This window comes from Falco biarmicus, chromosome 9 (assembly GCF_023638135.1).
Source record: "Falco biarmicus isolate bFalBia1 chromosome 9, bFalBia1.pri, whole genome shotgun sequence".
Lineage (NCBI taxonomy): Eukaryota > Metazoa > Chordata > Aves > Falconiformes > Falconidae > Falco > Falco biarmicus.
The window spans coordinates 43103277-43122256 of NC_079296.1; the positions used below are offsets into that span (position 1 = coordinate 43103277).

Below are 18980 nucleotides of genomic sequence, written 5' to 3' on the forward strand. Positions count from 1 at the left end.
TCAGATTTATTTTATTGCCTGTCCAAGATTAGAAAGGCATTTTTAGACTTGAGTGAAATAGATTCTACTCATTGACAATTTCTGAGAATTTTGAATAGGAGGATATAAGGGGAGGGCTAAAGAACACATCACACTTTTAAGATGTCAAAACTACAAATTTTCCAGTTTTAAGAAAAGGCTTTATTTCAGAAATAAACATTACTTTGGATTTTGTTTTTATTATTCTGTGAAGCTTTCTGGCTAGGTGAAGGCAGACAAAGATCTGAATGTTGAGGATGCTGCTAGTCAGGGGGGGCATTCTAAAACTGGACTATTGAGTTATAAGACTATACTCGGAGTCATCTAAAAACTTCAGAAACCCTTACGAATATGTGAATCATAGCATCGTGAGCTTTTAAATCAGAGTTATAGAAGTGGTAGATGTCTAGAAACTTTTCAGAGACAGTTTATCATCATAGAAATCCTTAAAATAAGGCCACCTAAGTAGGCAGAAGGCATGTTTTCACAAAATGGTTAACGCATGCATACTTTTTTAACTGAAGGCTATTCATTTAAGAAGCTCATAATTCATGTGTATTAATCACAGGATTATGGATAGACTGGAATCCCAGAATAGGCACTCTTCACATTGAAGTATGGTAGCTATGTTGGTCAGGAGTAGAATATGATAGTTACTTGGGACAGATTGACAACTGCTGGTATAGCTTTTGGTATAAGAATTAGATGCAGATATCTTCTGTTATCTTTTGGAATAAATCTGCTTTTCCATAAAAGAGCTATGTTTTCATTGTTGTCTTCAAAATGACAATTAAGCAACAATTATGTATAATTTACATATAAAAAGCTAATAAATTAGTGTAAAGATAGCCATTATTTGTTGACACTACATGCATGGCTGTCTTAGACCTAATATAATACTATTTCTTGATTGAGCCTCTATCCATTTCACTTTAATTTCACATTCCTTTAGCGGGGAGAAGGGAGGCAGTGTGAGGCCTTGAAACTATAAATTCATTTGTAGTGATGTATCAGCATGGACTAATCAGTGTGAATCACAATTTTAATGAGTAATAAGGATAAAAAGATCACCTTGAGATATTAAAATTTACTTGCAATTCAACTGTCTTTTATCGCATGCATTAAATTGGCATGGAGCATTTTACCCTTTCTTGCCCCTTTGAAAGGAAGCAGGTTGTCTGGGAAGGTATGCACTCCGTTCTTGAAGGTTTTCAAGACACCACTGGATAAAACACTGAGAACCTGGTCTGACCGGAGAGCTCACCTTGCTTTGAGCAGGAGGTTAGATGAGACACCTCCTGAGGTCTCTTCCACCCTGAAAGGTTCTGTGAATCTATGAAAACCAGCTGTCCATTTCAGAAAGCAATGCTTTAATCAGACTGCTAAAACCTATTGCTCATATCTGGCAATTACTTAAGTCAAAGATATAAGATCTACAGCATATCAGCTTTATACACTACTGCCCTAAAATCTTACTGGCCAACAGATGACACAGGTATCATGCTGACATACACTTCAAGGCATTACCAGCAGGCAAATGTTATTGTCATAGCAAATGCTTGCCCTGGAAGTCCAGTAATTCAGCAAGCCTTGGAACATAAAGGCAAATCAGAAACTTGTAGGACCTGTAAAAAATCGTTCCCCTGATAGTCAGGTGCAAGAAGCAAACTCCGTCTGGATTTGGAGGGGTTTGTTGCAGCTGAAATAGGGTTTTTATCTTTGTGCACTACTTCTATGTTTGTTTTAAAAACTGTTATGTATTATAGCTAGTGTATTCAAACTTAAGGGACTTAACCAGGCCTCTAAATTAATTTATAATCCAAATTTTTGAGCATCTGATAGTTTTAATTTAGAAATCAAGCAGTTCATTAGCATGCCAAAATACAGACTTAAAAATCCAGTTTCCACTTGACATACACCATTGGAGCATTGCAGCGTGTTGTATAATTTTAGTTAAAAATAAAATATGGATTACCTTAGTTGCAACAGTATCCCCATCCTGTAAAACATGCTCAAGTAGAATGAGGCTGAGATTTTACCAGCACTTTTCCAGTGTTTGTTGGTGTTTTTTCCTTCTAGATACCTTAAAAATGTCCACCAAGAAAATGCAGGAGGATTTCTTGATCAGTGTCCTTAACTATTCAAATCTGATTTTGAATTTTGGTAGATCCTCTTCTATAGTGACTTTGCTTTTGTGAGCAAGGCCATATGCATAACCACGTAACATGAGTAAAAGCTTCATAATGTTCCTAAACAGGAATGTTTGAACTAAGTCATTAATACTTAACTGATCACGCTACTCTTGCTTTTAAATCTGCCATGTCATCTTACTTTTTCACTTACAATCTTACTTACAAAGAAGAAAGCATAGCAGGAGTGTTTTAAACAAGCTACGAAGCTCTTTATGCATTTGGTTATTCCATCTGGAGGGTAAAAGCAGGGCAACCAGTGAGACAGCACTCTGGGAATACAAAAACAAGAGAAACAATGGAAAGAGCTACAATTATGGTTCTAAAAGGAAGGTGCAGCTTCTGAGATCTTAGGATTTTAATTCAAGCACTGTCTGTGGTAAAGGGAAGAAAAACTCTTCTCCAGAAGCTAAGAAAATAACTGGCATATGATAGACTTCTGGTAGTTCTGGCAAATGTGGGCTGTACTCCTTTGGGATGTGATTGATGCCATGTAGCCCTGTACTGCTCTGCATTTAGACAGTGTTCATTCTGAATCCCCGTGTTTCTCAGATCATATATTGTGCAGGCTTTTAAATACTTCCTGTATTTTCAGAAATTAATCATTTATGTTCCGAAATGATGCTGTTTCCCCAAGAAAAAAAAATATCTACCTGTTTATCTAAGACTCCATTTAGTAAATGAACAATAGAATGGTACTGCAATGGAAAAGTTGAATGTGATGGCTTGGTGTTGTTGCTTCAACTACTTCCAAGCCTGTCTTTTCTGTGGGGTTGTCCTAGTTGCCTTATAAGCTAGGAAACTTAGCTGATCTTTGGACTTTGGTTCATTCAAGGCTTGTTTTGACTTTGGTTCATTCAAGGCTTGCTTTTAAGATTTGATGCAGCTTGAGCTTATGATACTGAAAAAAGGAAACTCTTACTTGTTTTTCTGTGCTAGTACATATAAATGATGAATGTCAAAGCAAACAGCCCAGTGGTTGAATTAGAGTTCCACAACTAAAGAATAAGCAAAACTGAATGACAGTGACTAATGGAGCAATATACTCAGCTCATTTTTTTATGTTACCATCCGTCAGGTTTCACTATGATTCCTAGCTTGAATAAGAGAAGAAAAATGTAATACTGATCTTATATGATTATAAGTATGTACATGTTGTTTACTTTAGCACTTAAGAGCACCTCTTACTCATAAGGAAAGTCACTGTAAGACAAGATATCTCGATTTTCTTGGTACATTTTTTCAAATACAACTTTTGTCTCATTTTAGTTTCAACCGGCACTCTTCCACCTCCGTCAGCTACCAGTCAAAGAAGAGGTATAAAAATGTGTTGTGCAGCTACTCTACTTTACAAGCACTTAACAAACCAATTTATTGCTGCTAGTAGGCATTTAGTGAAGTGTTAACATAAAAATGATCTCTTTCTTTTTCTGACAACTAATAGTTTTCAGAGCCAGCATTTAATTCGTTGCCTATCACATGCCATTGGCTGCTACAGATAAATTCAGTAAGGGTGCTTTCACTGCTTTTCGAGATGCCATTGCTTCCTTTTCCATTAAAGCATCTTTGGTCCTTAGGACATCTTTTTATTCTTTTTTTCTTTTCTCTTTCTTTTCTCTTCTCACCTCTCTTTTCTTTCTTTTCTTTTTCTTTCTTTTTTCTTTCTTTTTTCTTCTTCTTTCTTTTCTTTCCTTTTTCCTTTTCTTTCTTTTTTCTCTTTTTCTCCTTTTTCCCCTCTATTTGAATCACATGCTACTTCCTTTTCTTCAGCAGAAATTCTGATAAATCTTTTAACTTCACTAAAACCCTTAATGATGTAGCATAACACTTTATTTCTCTTTGACAAGCCTTTTTATCTTCCTTACTCTATTTAATATGCATCATATTATGTAAAAGAGTTCAGTAGTTGACTTAATTTTGCCATGATTTTGGTACTATGAATATGGGAGGGGTGGGGGTGGGGTTTGTGTGTGTTGTTTTTGTTTTTTTCAACTTCATTTCCCTGAACATACAAGGAAATATAGCGGCATGGTATTACCTGCTATTAGCTTTGGGAAACATTTGTATTTTGAAAAACGATCTTTCTTTATGACAGTCTAAATATCACTAATCTGGTTCAGAACTTCTTTATGTATTTTGTGCATTAAGAGACCTTCAAATGAGTCTTTCTGCCAATGGACCTGCACATCTGGGAGTAGACTTTCCTGAGTGTATGTGTTTTCAGATTAAGGCTGTATGACACATGGTTTAAAATCTTTTAATCCACATTGTAAATATTGATCACTAAGCCTGTAAAGGTAAGTATGTTTTACTGATTTTCTGTCTAGTTTACCCTGAATAGTAGATTTTAAAACAAGGAAAAGTCTTGATAGTGTGTGTTTAGCTAAAGGCTGTATGCGAAGCCAGCGTACCTGAAGTGTAAATCTTCCTGCCTGTCCTACGGTAGGAGCAACGATCCTCTGCTCAGTGACCCCAAGTACAGTGTGCACTACAGATAAGGAAGTATCAACAGGAAATAGATGGTGAGAATGGAAAGTAGAAAGTCTTACTGTGTTTAGAACAGCTTTGGCGGTTCAAAATCACAGCACAGTTCACAACAGAATTTACAGTGAATACAAACCCACTAAAATAGTTTAGCTTGGAGTTTATCTGTTTACTCATGGTATAGTGAACCCAAATCCAGCCCTAAGCCCTAGACTAAGTACAGAAATAATTACCTATAGTCACTGTAGCAACAGCAACGTTTCTAGGTCTAACTAAATAGGTAAAATAAATTAGCCTGAGGCATCAGTGCTATGCAAACCAGATCTATACTTTAAGCACTGTCAGAGTAGCAAAAGGCTGTGTTGTGAGAACAGGTTTATTTTGTTCAAAATCAAAAGTTTACATTTGTCAGAATATTTTTAACCTGTACTGGAAGGAATTTTCTGGGTTTGCCATATGTAAAAATGATAACGTGTTCTCTCCAGATAGCATCTAATTCCACTGTTGAAGAAGGTACAAGTCAAGATGGACCAATGGTCTGGCAAAACGGAATGCTTCATTTCTCATGCTGACCAATGTTTTCCTAGAGACAAAGCCACTATGGAAATAACTTCTAAATTGTCAGCACAAATGGATAGGGACCTTGTTCATGCACAGTGAAAATGAAGGGGAAAAGAAAGTAAAACTATGTTTTCAGGGTGAATAACAATGATGTTCAATAGTGAATGGTTATTACTGCACACATCTCAGTATCTGTTGCTTCCCTTTATTTTGTTGCTTGCTTTGTATGTAATGCTCTGTTAGTGGTCTGTGAAGCAAAGTCATTACAAATAGAACCATCCTAAGTAACAGGCAAATAGAAGAGGCATATATTTTGATGTATTACTATAATCAAACTGGGAATCACCATCCAAGTCATAAAATAGAGAAAAACTGTTTCTTATTGATGTTTGGAATCCTGAGCAAATGCTTTTAATCTCGGAATGCAGAAATTGCATCATAATATTGCATTTCATTTGCTTTTGGGTTAGCTGAATCTGAACATTAGAAAAATTAACATAAAATGTGGTTTCAGCCTAAATAGGGAAAAGTTAGTTTCAGAAGTTTATTAAAGGTCACTGTAATCTTTTTGAAATGAGTACAGTGCTTATAAACAGTAGTTAGCATTTGTAGTAGTAGTAATTGTGCTGAGCCAGTATCTTTTTAAGTCAGCAAGATATCCCTTATTGATTTATTTTAGACAAGAAAAGGCCTGTTTGTAGAGGGACAGAAAACCCAAACTCTGTATGCATATTCCTGAAGTCTGATCTATTGTTAAACTGACAGTTCCTTTAATAAATTTGTCATATTCCTTCAGTAAGCTATTTTCCGCAACAGCAAGAGCAACGTGGCATTATTTAAAAGCCTTATTCAGATAATTTTTCTTTCCAAAGAATTGTCCAAACCTTTCTGAGCAATGGTAAAGACTAATGAATCTCACTCACAGTATTCTCTCTGTAGCTCTCAAGGACCATTCCTCTTGGAGTGCTTTGGAAGCTGCCAGATCTGTTATTTCACAATCAGTAACTTTTGCTGTTTATAAAGTTGCTCATACCTTCATTTTGCTTTTAGAAACACAAGCCAGTCATATACACCAATGCCAGTTTCTGGAAGCTACGGTGAAAGTCCTGCTCCTTCTGCTACTTCAAAAATGAGAGTTGTTACTACTGCCAGCATAAAGCCCTCTGTCTACCAACCAGGTAAGGTGACTTCAAAGTACTGAAAGGATTCAGAAGAAATGCACACGCATTTCTTTCAGAAAAAGATAATGCAAAGAATGGACATTTTGCAGTAGGTCACACACAGATCAGGAAACATTTAAATACATCGAACCAAATGCTGCTAGTTGCTAATTTTGTTCAGACTATCTGAAGACAAAGGATTATGTTGTATTTGTATTCTGCTTTGGCGTGAAAATGTGGAACAAATGGAGGAAAAATAAAAGCAAGGGAAAAGACTGTAATATAAAATGTGTAGCCTGATTTTTCAAAAGAAATACTCTTGGAAAATAACCCAGTACACCCAATTAGGGGCCCAATGACACTTCAGAATTGATAAAATACCTTAAGAATGCACAGCTCAGGAAGGAGATAAAATAAGTGAAGGTAGCTTGAGTAGGATATATTTGCAAAATAGATAAGGCTTATATTTGAAATAAAGAATGACCTATTAAAGCGCTTCATAATGCTATGCTTCCATTTCCCATAGATCCAGTTACCGAACAAATATATTTGATTATTCATTCATGTGGAAAATATGTTCCTTGATGTTATTTAAATTCCCTTTGTATTAATGTGTTACAAAGGGAGTGAACTTCTAAAACCATTGATGACCAAAATGTGAACCTTCAAAATGAATAAATTAAATAAGGCAGCAATATAAGTCTCAATGCAGTTCTGTTTCAAATTAAGTTTGTTCTGATCTTAGCAAGAGAATTTAGAAGTTGATTTATATCTTGACAGTCAAGTAAATATGAAAAGGCCAAGAATTCTTAACAGTCTTAAACTCTGTATTCTGTCATGCTCTATCTCTAGATCAACTGAAATGAAACCAATGCAGAAATTTTGCTTGGACATAAAGACGACAGACAGATCAATTGATTGATCTTTATATTTGAGATATAAAGTTGGAAAAAGCCAGTTCAGAGCTATCATGGGCTGTTTAAGGGTCTCAAAGTAAATAAAGGTTTCAGCTTCTCCTCATTTGCTTTTGGTTAAGTGTGTCAGCATATACCATGTTCTCACTGAAGGCAAATGTTATTATTTTTATCTTGCAAAAGAAGGAAAGATGAAGACAGATGATTTATTTCCATAATCCAGAACAGAGCAAACTGTGACAAGTCAAAATATCTCCTAAATGCACCGATAGATACTAAGTCCCATGGTTATTTGGGGGAAGTATAAACTCCAGTTCTCAATATACCAACCTGCCACAGAAATAAATCTGTAGCTATATCCAATTAGGAGTTAAATCTGTTAAAGAAAAAGCTGGCTGTTGAATTAGACTCAGAATAAGAGGCAGTGCTTTTGTTATCTCCTGTAATGGACATCTTCTTTGTTTCTTATATTGCTGGGTTTGAGCCCCACTCCCTCCCAACAAAGATTTAAAATACAGAATATGGAAACTCTGTTTTGTCACTACATATACAACAAGCTTACTTCAACTGTATATATTGTCTGCCTGCATGTGTAAAATTCTCATTTTGCAGGCACTGCAAGGATGTAATGGACTCCAGAGAACAGGAGAAAATTCAGAATAATATATAATGTGATATATTACAGAGACAAAATTAAAATTAAATTAAGTTTGGCAGAGAAAGAAGTAGTAAGTCTCCCTGTATTGTTTAGGAGTTTGAGATATCTGGCAAAGGATTCTGAAATACCTTTCTAATTGAACCCCAGAGTGACTTGGGTACAAAGGAGATTACAGACAGAGATTTTATTGAAGATGTTTGCGTTTCTTTTGGTAACTTTTTGAATTTTTATATATTTGATGCAGTAGCACTTCATACTGGTTTGGGAATATGAGCTGGCCCTACAGCACAGTCCTAGTTCCAGTCCTGAGCAAACGGGAAATTGTCACTTAGGAAGAAATGGAGGAAACAGCATTTCCTGTCACAGATGGGAAAGATCAGCAGTACTTTGAAGCAAACCATCAAGACAGTTAGAAAACTTACTCACTCAACTTTGTCAATGCATATAAATTCTGTCCTGCAGTGTAAAATGCAATCTGAGAGGACCAGCTGTTCTCTGACTGTGACATACGGGACCACAAAGTACATCTTTTCTTCCAATCTAAGTGCAACCTCAGGCTTTTGCAATAACTGCACTCTCACTTTAGCAAATAATTTCTTAGACTTCTATTTCTGTAAATCCACTGTGTGAAAAGGCCAAAATAGTAGAGATTACTATGAGAATTTGCAATGTAGAATTTAGAAAGGGAAGGTCTTTATGCTAGCCATCAGTGTCAATGGGAATGAAATTACCTGCTTCCCTTAAAAATGTGGCCCAGCAACTTGCAGATTAAAACACCCACCAATAGCTTCATATATGCAATATCTAGAAACCTGAATGAATCACTAAGAGGGTTTACAAGACTATTTTAATCTGTCTCAGATTGAAAAAAATAATGGGGCTAAATCTTGTTTACTCAGAAATCAATCTCAAAATGAAACTGCATCATTGAATATCTGGCTCAGATGGAAGTAATCAGTAAGCGTACACTTTAAAGAGAAGAAAGAGGACTACTTTGTCTAACCTGACTCTGGTGGGAATTTTCTGCTGCTAAAAATCTTCCGATAGGGAAAGCAGAGAACTCTGAAATCCTTTCCCTTCTCTGTCCTGTGATTTTCTTAATTTTTAAAAGGAGTGTAGACTTCTTTTCTGAACAAAGCCCACTAGATGGCAGAAAATACTTGTGTATTCCTTTCTTGTAAGCTTTCCCAGACTAGAATAATGATTTTATATATTCCAAGCAACTCAAATGCCAGTTTCATACTACGAAGTAACATGATACCTAGAAGTAAGAAAGCAGATCTTTCCTTTTAAATCCGTAAGTCCAAATAGGACTACTCATGTATGTAAAAGTGCTCAAGTGTAAAGGCTTGATCCGCTCTTTTAGAAATTGGTAGAAAGGTTCCCACAGATCTCAATGACCTTTTCACTGAATCCTAAGCACCTTCAATATTAAAGCAGCAGGTTACATACCATCTTTAATTTGACATTCTTCTGAGTAAGAATAGTGTCTTCTTATAAAGGAATAGTTGCATTACCTGCTTTGGCCGTCTTCTACTATGTACTGGAACAGTATATAAGAAAATTTGGAGCTTCAAGGATGTGGCCACTAAGTGTAGAATAAGTGAAATCTATTGTGATTATGAATTACATTTGTTAATGGAAAATTATTATTAAGAATAACAATCATGTGTTCTACTAACAAAGCAAAAAAAGAGGAAATTTTTTTTCACAGGGCAAGCTAGTATCGAAGACTAAAGCATTTGCAACTATATGAATCTTTACTTTACTAAATTAATCTCTGGTAACGCACCTTTTTTTCCTAGAGGGAAAATATCCATTGACCATAAATGAAGAGTTGATGGGGAGAATTCCAAATTCCCCAGCAGCAAGGAACTGGCTTGTTCCTAGGGCTGATAAAAGAGATCTCCTCTCTGCCATGCTCTCCGGATAACAATAGTCCCATTCTTTCTCTCCTACTTTAAGAGAGTCTGAGGGCTGAGAGAAACAAGGTGATAGAGGCTGGGTTACTGAATTATTTAAAGTGCTCATTTTTGAACAGTTCAGGGTCAGCTCATATAATACTGATATTTTGAGAATCTATTCTCTTATACTGAATCTTAGTACTTTTAACCAGCAAACAGCACCTTTTATCTGCTGCATGTCTATTGGAAATGAAATACATAAACATGCAAGGTGCATTTGTATGGCAGTAGCTACTAAGAGCCTATAAGCTTAGGGATATAGCTGTTGAATAATAAGATAATAATTCCCTCTTAGTAACAGTAGCTACAATCTCAAAATTGGTGAAATATTTCTAATACATTGCAATGACAGTATTTAAAATCAATATCCAGTTTGTTCACAGAGGAAAATATATTGTAATAAATCCAGCCTGTAAAAACAAATCATAATGGCTGAAAAGAGAACTTGGACCAGTTGCGAACACCCAGCATTTGTCATTTTGCAATAATTCCCCTGGTATCTTCTTTCAGCAACTGGGAAAAAATGTTACTTGGCTGCTTTATTTTACTGTGGCAAGTGGAAAAGATGGATAAAGTAAAAAGAAATAGACAGTAGAGAGAATGAAAGACAAAGATCCTTCCACAGTGTTTATCCTTCAAAGGAGTCTAGATTAATCTGAACTCAGATAAATCATATGCTGTCTGCATTAGTTGGAATAAGCAAACTGGAAAAATCAAAATACTGACACTGAGAGATTAAGGAAGAAAAAGTGAAAAACCAAGAGGTTGTAAGATGAATTTACTAAAGACAACCATAGAAAAAGAGATCCTAAAAATGGTACCTGGACTGCATTTGTTCCTCACTTCTGGAACTCTGGGTTTGAATATCTGACCATTTTGTTAGGCCCTCCGTGGGATACACTCTGTACTTTGCAAAACAAGAACTGGCTCTTGGGGGAGGGAGAATCCTTTCACAAAACGGAGTGAGCTAGAAGTCACCTTATTTAATTAGAGAGCCTCATAGGTGGGAGCCTTTTGAACTCACCAATTAGAGATGAAACATTGCCTTCTAATTTTACCTAGCTTAATACCGTAATTCATAAATAGCAACAGCCTCAGGATTTAAAGAGATTGCATATAAACTCTCTGTTCTGAAATCTTTAAACGCTGTTTACCATTCCCAAGTGGAAAAAAAAAAAAAAAAAAGAAGCCTCAAGCTAAGGTGGGATACAGTTTTGTGAGGCAGAAACTTTGTTGATACTGTAGCATAAGAAAGTTTTACCAAGACGATGCATTAGATTCTGAACTCAGTAAAAAGAAGAAAATCAAAGATCACTAGGATGATCACAATGGATTATACATATGCAATTTAAGCACCTGCAGTTGCCAATGATCAATGCCTGTTATTCTCTGTGGCAGGGTGTGGGCTACGGGAGGAACGTTAAGTAGAACATAATCTTCTCACCACATAATTATCCAGAAAGATCCATTCTCCCCCCATTCAGAACCCTCTTCTTGGTTGAAATCCCTTTCTACCTGCAAGCCCCTTTAATTGTAAATGCTGTACTTGGTCATCATTTAGTTGGCACTCAAATCCACTATGCAGAGTGTTTGCCTAGGCTGCAGGAGAACTGACTTCTGTTCCCAAATCTGTGCTCTCTCATTTAGGCAAAACACTTCAACTCTCCAAGCTTCTGTTCCTCCTCACACAAACCAACAATAATTCACTTTGTTTTCCTTGCAAAGGAAAAACTGCTTTTAGTGCTCCTGTACTTGGCAAAGCGAGGCAGTTTCTCAGGCAGTGACTTCAGTCCTACACAATGCAAGATCTGACGTTTTGAAAAGAGCAGGGCAATGGGAAAACTTGTTGGTATGTGCAGGCTCTAGCTTCTGCTTATTTTTATGTGATAAAGCTCCACCCAAGATTAGAGCCTGGTGCATACAAACACAGAGGCAGTCTGCACTGAAGATTTTATGTGATAGGGTGGAAGAAAGGAAGTATAATATTTCTATTTTATACATGGGAACTGAGGCACAGAGATACTATGCTTTGCTTGAAGTTATACAGGAAGTCTGTGGCAGAGCCAAGAACTGAACTGAGATCAGTCGTAACCGCAAGTCTGGCCTTCCACTAAGTGCTGTTGGCATTGTCTCGCTGGTCATGTGAGCTGAACTGGCTCCCCTCAGTATTGCTTCCAGTGCTCTCCGTCTCTGTGCTCCCTGTATGAGCCTGTTCTTCTTCAGACACCTAGGAGTAAAACCTACAAATGATAGATAACAGTGCCATCTGTGGAAAATGCTGCATTTTAATGAATATAATGAGACTAAAATTTAAGCATAACTTCTATTGAAAGTATGGGGAATTCCATCTAAAATGTTATTATGTGATCTGGCCTTTCTGTTTTTAACCTGCCCTGAACGGATTATATGGCAGTCTTTAAAATTATCACAGAATTGCCATGTCTATTCCTACTAGAAAATGAAGAGATGCCCTTGAAAACGGTCGTCATAAAATCTGTAAAAGCCAGTAGGCAATGACTTCTGTAATGCATGTGGATTAAAAGTCAGTGATTGTACTGATAACTTTGGCTTCAGTCCAGAGTTAATCAGCAATAATGGGACAGGCCATAATTAAGTGTCATCTGAAGCTTTTAATTTTTGTGTGTCATGGAGTACCCTTTGGTAAGTGTTGCTGTTTCGCCATCAGAAGAAAAGACTTTAAAATACTTCTTGGTTTCTTTTGGGATACTTAAAACAGCACCAGCACCAGCGCATTCCTACACCCCTGCCAACACTGAGCCTGCAAGCCGCCCTCCGTGGGTAACAGATGACTCCTTTTCCCAGAAATTTGCACCTGGAAAAACCACCACCACTGTCACAAAGCACATCCTACCACGGGGTGCTCCAGTACCATCTCCTGCCTCAACTTCTGCCTACCCATCTCCAGGTTCAACTTCTTCCCAGGCTCCTGCAATAGCTCGGGGAACAGTTCAGAGGGCTGAGCGTTTCCCAGCCAGCAGCCGAACTCCTCTCTGTGGGCACTGTAACAGCATAATTCGGTAAGGTCATGAGGTTTTGAAGAGGGACGAAGCAGGGAAAAAATATCAGAGGGACTGGTTATTGTACATTAATATACAGTACCAGAGCCTAAGACTCAGTTAAATTACCCAGGAGGGATGTCTGTTGTCTGCATCATTAATTTAACATTTCCAGAGCTCATTTTGCTATTGTGTGGTTCACTTTTTATCACTGCAAAGTTATACATGCTAATTGTTTGTTTCTTGGATGCTGTGGTAAATCACTGTTTGTTTTTTAAACAAGTTTCTGGTCCTAAGGTACCCCTTGAAGGAGGTACATAGAGCCTCACTGGGAGAGTTGGGGGGTGGGGGGGAGGATTATGGAGAGAAAAGGAACGAGACATCATTTTGGAACAGCAGCCAAATGTAATTGTTGCTTTTGTGTCTGGCGAAAGATAATGCCTACACTCTATTACCAGTGATTCATAGCATGCCTCTCCCTTCTCCTCTCCCAATTCATTCTGCTGGACCAGTGCCTATTGTTACCCTGTGGACTGCTAACCAACTTTAAGTAATCCATGTATAATGACAGTCTCCCCCACTAAAGGAGCTGGTTTGGTGACGTGGAACTGCTGATTATTGCCCTTTATATATTCTGAAATAGATAGACTCCAGTAATAATCACTATATCTAATTACAATCAAGAGTAAATCACCAAGATGAATTTAATGTGTATTCCATATAATCAAACAGCAAGTCATCATCTGATAATCTGACATTTCTAGAACATGCCACATGCAGTGTGCTCTCAGATGAAAAAAGGCAGGGACTTTAGGAGCTATTGTGAGGTGTGGGTGTGTAGGTTTGGAAATTTGCCTGCTTTTTCATGTATTCAAATAGTAGCATTATCTTCTGTGTTACAACCCTTGGCCTTTTCCTGCTGTCTTTGCAAAGACCACTTATAGCTGTGCAGATATGAAAATAATTGATGATTTTTCCAACAGTTGTCTGTAAATCCAATGTATAAGACTGAATAACAATGAAATATTTTAACCAACTGGCAAAGTGTTTGAGTAGTGTGCTCGAAAAAGACCATTTCTGTTCAAGCTTCTGGATCTTATTTCAATAGGTACCTTCATGGTTCAAGCAGAATGCTTGTTATACGTGTATGCAGTGTCTAACAAAGTGGGTTTGTAATCAGGGTCAATCAATCTTTTTGCAATACAAATAAGACAACTATGATTGTTTACAGGGGTCCTTTCCTGGTAGCCATGGGTCGCTCTTGGCACCCAGAAGAATTCAATTGTGCTTACTGCAAGACATCCTTGGCTGATATGTGCTTTGTGGAAGAGCAGAATAGTGTGTACTGTGAGCGCTGTTATGAACAGTTCTTTGCACCAACCTGTGCCAGATGCCACACTAAGATCATGGGGGTAAGAGAACAAGCTTAACCCTTTCTCCAGCTGCATTGTTCATGGAAATAGTGAAATAGTTTAGACTGTAAGCAATGAATGTAAATATTTAATTATTTCCCCTTTTTACATAATAATGTCCCAGCCCATTGATTATTTCAGAATAAGAAACAAATTATTTTATAGTAATTTTTATCTAGCTGAAATATTGGATGTTTCTGTACCTTATTCAATTCATAGACAGCACATATAATCCAATTACCATCTCACTGAGTGCAAAGTAAGTAACACTTTCTGGATAGTTCTTCGCTATCCGATACACACTATGTTACTTTTACCTGTCTTTTCCTTATGTTCATAGTAAGAGACTTGAACTGGAGTATTCTATCTTACACAGGACCTAGCCTAAATTTCAATGGAGAAATCAGTGATCTTGGGAAGAGGCCCATTGCTCTTGCTGCACCTCGCTGGTAGCTAGCAACACAGCTGCCAAGAGGAATTCTGCTGACTTCTTATAGTTAAGAAAATACAGGCAAAAATAGATGCCACTTCTGTCTTAATGTACTTGTGCTTAGGTACAAGTAAATTTGCTCTACTTAAACCTAAGATGGTGATGAGGTTGGAATACCATAAAATAATTTTAGCAGTGTATTTATCCATACAGTGATAATGAATATATGACATGATACTCTTAAATGAGGAAGCAAGGAGTACACATTGTTTTTTCACTGCTTAGCTTTTGACATGTGTCTAAATGTTGGCACTGACAGACTAGATGCTTTTCTGTGCAATTGCCAATTAGGGATGGCAGCATCAGACATCTATGGTGAAGCTCTGGCTCCAACCAAGTCTTGATGGCTACTGCAGCAGTAGTAATTTTACAGCACAGTACTGACTTAACTTACCTAATTAATGCCGGCACAAATCAGTTCCCCATTATGGATTTTCATCAGGAAAATAGCAAAGATGCCAGCTGCCTCTATTTATATTAATAAGATTTCTCAATCTGGTTTTTTTGCTTCTTAGCTCAATGAGGTTCATAAATGGATACAAACCTATTTATCAGCAATAGTTGTTTTGCAAACAGTAACAGAAGTTAATGACAAATGGTGATTCTCTAATAAGATATATGGTAAACAGACTATTCTGGCTATTCACTGGATTCAAAGCACAGAAGAGGACTTCAAACCCTTTTGTCATAGTCAATGGAGACTAAAAATAATCTTTTAAAGAGAATCAGTCTACATATATAATTGGAAACAACATAAAATAGGATCTAGATTCTCATCTGGTGTAAATCAATACTGTTTCACTGAAGTGAACAAAGTTAAATTCATTTACACCAGTTACACATCTGGCCCTTTGAAATCTGGACTGTTTGACAGATATACACTTGAACATTGTCTTGGGCACAAGTGAGATTGACAAATTAGCAGGTAATCATGTATCAGAGCTCAGTACAGCAGCTTCTGGTCTTGGAGGACTTCTGTATGACAAGATAAGAATGAATCAGTAATAGAGATTGATCCAAACTGGATAGAAGAAAGAAGCTGATAGAATCTGGATGCTCAGTTTAAGAGAACATCAGTTGCACCGAACATGGAGGGTTGTGATGAACACATGGCCCACATGGCCTAGGAACAGACCCACAGACTCATCTTCACTAATCACATAAGTTAAAATCTAAGAACCCTTGCTGTTTTTTTTTAGATTTTTACATTAGTTTGCAAAGCATTCTTGTGAGAAGCTTAAAGAAATTAGTGCATAACCTAAGTTGCTTTGAAACATCAGACTTATCCCCTGCATGCACTTCCTGGTCTTAGAGAGAAAGTTACTCTTTAAAATTTATTTAACAAATCATACTCTTGCACTGAAGAATTCATACTAGTTGTGTCAAAACAAAGGAGCAAATAATCAGAATCTTTGTAGAGAATCTCTCCTGCAACAGCGACTGGGCATGTTGATACAAACAGCTGCCTGAACTATGTTGTTTCATTTTGGCAAATACATTGTTCTGGAAAGTTTGTAGTCCTATTTCCTCTTTCTTGCCAGAGGAGCCCAATTTTTGTCATACTTCTTTCTTTTGAGGAGGGGAATTGGCTGATACAAAAGGGAAAAATTTAGAGCATCTTTGCCTTGTGTTTGTTCTCCAGTAGGTAGTTGCATGACATGCTATTCTGCTGGAGATTTTTGTTTGTTTGTTTGTTTTACAGGAAGTTATGCATGCCCTAAGACAGACTTGGCACACCAGTTGCTTTGTCTGTGCTGCTTGTAAGATGCCGTTTGGGAATAGCCTCTTTCACATGGAGGATGGGGAACCTTACTGTGAGAAAGGTATGGCAAACTGGACAGGTCTGCTCAGTCATCATGTGCTTCATTTTGTGTGGAAGCGACATAAGAATAAAGCAGCTAATGAACAAAATAAAAAAAGTTACCTATCCAGCATGGATTTTGTTTCCACTCGCCACATATACAAGTATTTCCCTTTGTATTGTTCTCCACTTTTTGTGATAGACTGGAAGAGCCCTGGTCTTTTGCCTCCATGTCCCAGAATGCCTTACATTATTTCTCTCCCTTTTGTATTATGATGCCTGCTTTCTGTTTCTGTTCCTACACGTTTTTTTCCTGTGCCCCTCCCTTCCCTGGTAGAGTCTGCTCACTGGAAATCTACATGTTATGGGGTGAAAAATTCTTCTTTTAGGGTTCTGGTAGTGCTTCTATACAGTATGTGTGGGTTGCTGCCCACATTGTCTCTACTAAGTTGCTTGAATTACAACCTCTGGTACTGCTACTTCACCCTAAAATGGATCAACCAACATACATGAAAAGAGCTCTGCTCAGATGTGCAAGACGTGGTAATGGAGATTTTGTTTTCTAAGTGCTGCAACAAAGGAACAAATGTTTCAGTAATGTATGAAACAAATGAAACAAGTGTTTCAGTGAATGTAGTAAAAAGTAAAAAAATTCATCCTCTGGAAACTTTCTATTTCTCTTGGATTTAATACGATTACATTAAGTGTTTGTTTTAAGTTTGTTTTTTTTGTTTCATTTTAGATTATATTGCTTTGTTCAGCACAAAATGCCATGGCTGTGATTTTCCTGTTGAAGCTGGAGATAAATTCATTGAAGCTCTCGGACACACTTGGCATGATACCTGCTTCATTTGTGCTGTAGGTTCTATATCAAATACTATATAATTTCTTTATACTCATAAATAGTGAAATAACATCAGAAGACCTGAAAGCAGGAATGACTAACGTATGCCTAAGGATGTAGAGGATTGAATTTCATTTTTTACTTGCAGATGGAGAAGGATGGGACTCATTTCTCTTCTCCTCCCATAAATGTACTAGAATTATTAAATTTGACCATCTCAAGCAAGTGCTTTCTAATAAAACATCCAGTTTTAGGGAGTACATATATTAATACATAGCACTATTGCTGTTATTCCTTCCAATATTTACCAAATAAAGATAAAGCAGGATTTAAAATAAATTAACACCATACTGAACAGTATAGCCACAATCTTACAAAGCAGTGCATTTGTATTTCCATGCAGAATGCTTTTTGAAACTTGCAAAACCAAGTCTGTTTAGAGAGAATGAATAGTAATTAGCATAGAAGTTGGTCAAACTCATCAATCTGTGGTGCACATACAGCTATACAGTGTGGCCATATTCCCACACTGCACACAAAGTAGTAAAATCCGTATGATAAAGAGTACTTTTCATCTGGCTCTAATAATGCTGTGCTAAGGTAATAATATCTAGAACCTCTAATTAGCTAAAAATACTATGTTGGCCACAGCAAAAATGGTAGTGACAATTCGTAATGTTTGTTGACCTCTAAAATTTAGGCTGAAGAGTAGAAAGTATAGAAATGTAAATATCTAAAACTAAACTAGCTACTGGTCTTTCAAGGGTACATGGAAGTGAGTGACACAGGTGTCCTGTGAAAATTGAAGTGGTTTTGAAATTCTAACATAGGAAAAGAATACCCAGACAACGAGTTTCCTTCATGAACTAACAGCTCTTAGTCACTTATAAAAGATGCTTTCTCTGAATATTTTGTGTTCTTCTCTTGCTTGTTCATTTAATTGCATTCTTATGTACTTATTTAAATTAGCAATGCGACTTTCTCTGGAAGTGATAGTTCTGCTAATGCAGTTCTCGCAGCATAGCTTCTTTTGTTAGGAGCTAACTTTATTTCAGTGGGTTAAGTCAAATGTAAATAGCCACATGACTTTTAAATTCTAATATGCCATCCTCATATCCTTTCATGTGATTTTCCTTCCACTTGCAGCAGCACATCACTGATGTTATCACTCACTGATTTTAAGCCTGCCATAAGCATTAGGGACAACATTTATTCTTACTCCTAGATTCAGATATGTTAACTTCCTTAAGTGGTTCTAGCCAACTCTGACCTTGCAAGTGGCGTTGCACCACCCTGTGTACAATTCCAGGGCAGTTTAAGCTGATCTAAACCTAGGCTGCCCTGCCTCAGACACGCATTCTCAAACCCTGGCACTGCAGCCAGGCAGAGAGCTCTGTGGGTTGAAGAATAAACTGGTAAGAATAAGTAATTAGTTTTCAATACCGGCTGTCTGAATGACTCACTCCTT

At 37.1% G+C, this 18980-nt stretch overlaps 1 protein-coding gene and 1 long non-coding RNA gene across 14 annotated transcripts in view; one reads left to right on the top strand and one right to left on the bottom strand.

Moving 5' to 3' along the window:
• The window catches only part of LDB3 (LIM domain binding 3), a 128651-nt gene that overhangs the window by 104405 nt on the left and 5266 nt on the right, over window positions 1-18980 (top strand). For 8 of the 12 annotated variants that reach the window (XM_056350724.1, XM_056350731.1, XM_056350732.1 and 5 more), the window contains 6 exons: window positions 3477-3524; window positions 6303-6430; window positions 12686-12986; window positions 14197-14377; window positions 16570-16690; window positions 17411-17526. In XM_056350724.1, coding sequence (XP_056206699.1) covers window positions 3477-3524; window positions 6303-6430; window positions 12686-12986; window positions 14197-14377; window positions 16570-16690; window positions 17411-17526 — 895 coding nt within the window. The remainder of the gene's footprint in view (window positions 1-3476; window positions 3525-6302; window positions 6431-12685; window positions 12987-14196; window positions 14378-16569; window positions 16691-17410; window positions 17527-18980) is intronic. The other 4 variants (XM_056350730.1, XM_056350734.1, XM_056350735.1 and 1 more) reach the window with 2 other exon arrangements.
• The window catches only part of LOC130154590 (uncharacterized), a 59065-nt gene that overhangs the window by 24904 nt on the left and 15181 nt on the right, over window positions 1-18980 (bottom strand). The gene's annotated exons all lie outside the window — the stretch shown is intronic.